Here is a 4,698-nt window from a genome sequence, read left to right as displayed (position 1 = left end):
GAGCCGTGAGCTACTCAAACACACACACATACACTTCTTTTAATTCTGACCTTGCCCCAAAACTCAACACTCCTATCAAATCTCGACCATTCTTCCCGAGATCGCTCTATTAGTGCCACATGAGACTGTTGACACTTGTTGCTGTTTGGCATCAGCACGATCCGTATGATCCGTACAGACCTGCTAATTGATCATCGGTAGCGATTAGCAACTTTGTGATACGATTATTTGATGTGCGAAATGAAATTCTTGTAGCGGGGCGAAGTGAACCATCGATATCTCTGTTCCTAAATGTTCAACTTAGTCGCAGGTGTATCGGCACCCAGGACGGATCGTTTCATTGCGATCTATCGGCTGGCTAGCAGGTGTTGGCCGAGTGTGTGATAGTGTGCTGTTGTTTGAATTGGTGCAGAAAGCCTTTATTGCTGGAATTTTGGTAAAGTTACCCGTAAAGTTAGTGAGACGCGTGACGATAGTACCGTACAAATAGTGATCATACATTGTGGTGTTTGAAGGACTTATCTGATAACAGTTAAACAAAGTGTAGTAATTGTTAAATGTTATTTTTCAAATTTCCAATCGCTGGAACCATGTGATGTGATCCTGTGGGACCGATCATTTTAGCGATCGCTCCATCGAAGTAGATCACCCTGAAAATTGTAGTCATATGTGCTTATTATTCAAGTTATCACAAATTAGCTCCACATCTAAGTTTTACTTTTGACAGTTTTGCTTAATTTCATCCCATTTTACAGATCACTTAACACAGCCAACCATACATTCGGAGAACCCGTTTATTATCGTTCTGCTGCTAATTTCCGCTCCAACACTGGGCAGAGTTCATTTCATTGTTCGATTAATTTGATAGCCTAATAGATTTGTAGCAACAACGTGTTTGGGGTTGTGCTCGTCGTAGTACGACAACCATTGAATATAATGCAAATAATTGTGTCAAACCCCCCGGTGCGCAACTGACACCGACGCTAGAGCCCGATCGAATGAACACATTAACACACCTGTTACGAATATGTGGGTTCTATCAACAACATTCCTTTCATAAGCGAAAGGTACACTTTACTACGGTCGGTAGGTGGGCAAAGGCATCTTCCCTTGAAATCTGTTACAGCTGTCTGTTGCCATGTTTGAACGTTCAATTGGCCACCCGTTCGCACAGATGACGCAGTGTTTTGTGTCTACCGGGCCATTCAATTTTGGTCTACTCTTCCCGACAGGTGTTTGAGCTGCCACAGGATGCGAGCGACACCGCGCAACTCGAACGGAGTTGCAAATCCGGGCTACAGCCGTGATGGTAACGAAACGCCGGAAAGGACCGGTGGCCGGCGGTCGAGATCGAAAATATCGCAGGTCATTGTGGCCCGGCCCCACTACCAGCAGGAGGATCTGAACAATGCCTTCAACTACTTCAAACCCAAGTCCAACTTTTACCAGGAAGCGATGGAGAATATGCGCGAGATGGACACAAAGACGTGCCTGACGGGGCTGTTTCCAATTTTTCGCTGGCTGCCGGAATACTCCTTTCCCAGCGATTTTATTGGCGATCTGATCAGTGGCCTAACCGTCGGTGTGATGCACATCCCGCAGGGGATGGGCTATGCGCTAATCGCTAACATGCCACCGATCACCGGTATCTATACGGCGTTCTTTCCCGTCTTCATCTACTTCCTGCTCGGTACATCGAGACACAATTCCATGGGTAGGTGAGATGGGGCGTCCGATCACATACGATCACGAGCGCTCACAGTTTTTCCTTAACGCTTAGGTACACTGGCGGTGGTGTCGATCATGACCGGTAAGGTGGTTTACAACCATTCCGGCGAGGGTTCGAACTATACCAACCTGGAGGTCGGAACTGCGCTGTGTTTTTTGGTTGGCATAATACAGGTACGGATGCAGCATTTTGTGACAAATCGAAGAAAAGCTGTTTCAAACCAACTCGCTTCCCATTGCTCTGCAGCTTGTAATGTGTCTGCTCAGGATGGGTGCAGCGTCTTTTCTGCTGTCCGAAGCGTTAGTATCGGGATTCACTACAGGGGCCGCCGTTTACGTGTTTACGTCGCAAATGAAGGACATTCTGGGTGTTACCCTTCCACCGCTGGGCAGCAGGTTCGAGATTGTCCACGTACGTAGAGACGATCGATCGACGAGAATTCGCATTAACTTTTCTCCTTTTTAAACGATTCATACACCTTTCAAAGACCTATTACGAGCTTGGGAAACGGATACCGGATACGAATCTGGTGAACTTGGGCGTAGCCATCGTGGCGATCATCGTGCTGTTGATCAACAACGAAATCATTAAGGTTAGTCGCATCGCTTAGCTGAAGTGCTAATTTTTGTCCACGGTGTCTGATCAAGTGATCATATTTCTTTAGCCACGTCTAGCCAAAGTGTGCATCATTCCGATTCCGATCCAGCTAATACTCGTAGTCAGTGGCACTCTGCTCTCCATTCAGTTTAATCTAAAGGACAACTATGGGCTAAAGGTAGTTGGGTCCATCCCTCAAGGGCTGCCAGGTGAGTAGCCTCATTTCTGTGTACTGCTGACTTGCAGTAACTAACAAGACGAGAGCAGTTCGAGACGCATGTCCGGTTTCAACAAGTTCGGGTCGATCCGGGTGTGCAGCAAGGTCGTGAACGATACCGAAGGTTCCGAACGATTCCGATGGTTTTTAGCAGATGCGTTTGCATGTTGCGTTTGCCCTTTGGAACTGGTTCCGATTCGTTTTGGAATCGTCCGGAACCAGTTCCAGTTCCGCGTTTTGCCATTCATACCCATCCCTACACCAAAGCATAGTTTTATGGTTGGTTCGGGTCAACCCGATGGGTTCGACGACTTCGGAACGATTTTTTTTAATTGACCCGAACTCCTTGCTCCCATGTGCAAGACCGAACTCGCCGAACTCATAAGTTGACCCGATCCACACACATCGACATCGAGCCGAACTCGTTGCACCCACGGGTCGTATTCAATTCCCATTGGGAAGATCCCGACTCCATGTCGATCCGTAAAAAAAACCTCGTATGACCCATCACCACGAACAACCTTGATATGCCCTCTTCCAGCTCCCACCGTTCCCAACTTCAACATAATACCGGAAATTCTCATGGAAAGTATCACGGTGGCCATCGTCGGGTACACCGTGTCCGTATCGTTGGGGATCATCTTCGCCAAGAAGGAAAACTACGAAATCGGCTTCAACCAGGAACTGCTGGCACTCGGTGCGGGCAACGTGTTTGGATCGTTCTTCTCGTGCTATCCGTTCGCCGCCTCACTGTCCCGTGCCGCCATCCAGTATTTGGCCGGTGGAAAAACACAAATCACGGGGCTCGTTTCGTGCAGCTTGCTGGCGGTCGTGCTGCTGTTTGTGGCGTCATTTTTCCAACCACTACCCCGCTGCATTCTGGCCAGTATTATTGCCGTTTCCGTGCAAGGGCTGTTGATGCAGGCGAAGGATCTGCCCAAGTTCTGGCGGCAGGGATTCTTCGATGGCGTTACCTGGGTGCTTACGTTCGTGTCGGTGGTGTTCATCTCGATCGACGTCGGTCTGCTGGTTGGCTTTGCGCTGAGCGTTTCGAGTATCTTTTTCCGCGCGCTTAAACCGTACATGTGCCAGCTGGGGAATGTGCCCAACTCGGACGTGTACTTGGACATTACGCGCTACGAAGGGGTAAGTTGCTGCCTATTAGCCCTTTCCGATGTTGGTGCTACAGCTTTGCTTGCTGTTCCAGCTGATCGAACATCGGGGCATCAAGATCATACATTACAGCGGAGGACTACACTTTGCTTCGCGGGCCGTGTTCAAAAGCAACATCTGCCAGTTTCTCAACATCAACATTACGGAAGAGACGAAACGGCGCAAGGCGCCCGGGTTCGTCGAGGCGGACGATGCCATCAAGTACCTCATCCTGGACTTTACTGCCCTCAGCTACATCGACCCGTCCGCCATCTCCACGTTCAAGACGTTCGTCAGGGATTTGGAGGTGATCGATGTGCAAACGCTGCTGGCCGGCTGCTCACCGTTGGTGTTTGAAAAGATGAAGAAATGCAACTTTATCGGTGTGGAGGAAAACTATGTGCGCACGTACCCTACCGTGCACGATGCCGTGCACTACGCCCAAAAGCAGCTGAGATTGCGTGCTGGGGTGGCGCAAACGATTCAGGAGGTACGGTTGTAAATGTTTTACCACGATTCATTTGCCAATGTTTTGTAGATATAGTGCAGCATCAGGTTTTTAGCGAATCTAGCATAATACAGTTGTTATTCATAGGAAGATTCATAGGCTTTGTGGATGAAATTTGCAGTCAATGGAATAAAGAAACAACATTCTTAGCCATCATGCTCGATTGAAACTTTCGGTTGCAGTTTTAAATGTAAATTTGGGTGATCAAACCAGCATAAATGCTTTTTTGAGCAAAACCCATCCGATAGCAAACGTCTGAGAGGCCTGAACAAGACTCATAGCAAAACTCCCAAGCCCGATTTGCTATCATTGGTTAGATTGCCAATCTTTTTACAGAAATATTGGTTCCAGGATGGATTGCAAACGCATCGCCGGCAAGCATTCGCAGATCATGGCTGGAGGAGGCCTCTGGCGTGAATATCCTCGAATGACTCTTGGAACCTTTTTGGGAGCCCGTAACAGCTACAAGATCTCTTGCACGACAAGACAGAGAAC

The 4,698-nt window shown here is 48.3% G+C and overlaps 1 protein-coding gene across 1 annotated transcript; it reads left to right on the top strand.

The window, feature by feature from the left end:
- Positions 1-288: 288 nt before the first annotated feature.
- LOC118517653 (sulfate transporter-like) lies at positions 289-4,372 on the top strand. Its single transcript, XM_036063980.1, has 8 exons — positions 289-436; positions 1,233-1,714; positions 1,781-1,902; positions 1,976-2,140; positions 2,217-2,321; positions 2,394-2,535; positions 3,085-3,689; positions 3,751-4,372. The coding sequence occupies exons 2-8, from the start codon at positions 1,252-1,254 to the stop codon at positions 4,195-4,197; spliced, it is 2,049 nt and encodes a 682-aa protein (XP_035919873.1). The 5' UTR covers positions 289-436; positions 1,233-1,251; the 3' UTR covers positions 4,198-4,372.
- Positions 4,373-4,698: the final 326 nt, after the last annotated feature.

The sequence above is a fragment of the Anopheles stephensi genome, chromosome 2, assembly GCF_013141755.1.
Source record: "Anopheles stephensi strain Indian chromosome 2, UCI_ANSTEP_V1.0, whole genome shotgun sequence".
NCBI classification, from domain to species: Eukaryota; Metazoa; Arthropoda; class Insecta; order Diptera; family Culicidae; genus Anopheles; species Anopheles stephensi.
Note: the sequence above shows the minus strand (reverse complement) of the source record. Positions and strands in the feature narration are given on the sequence as shown.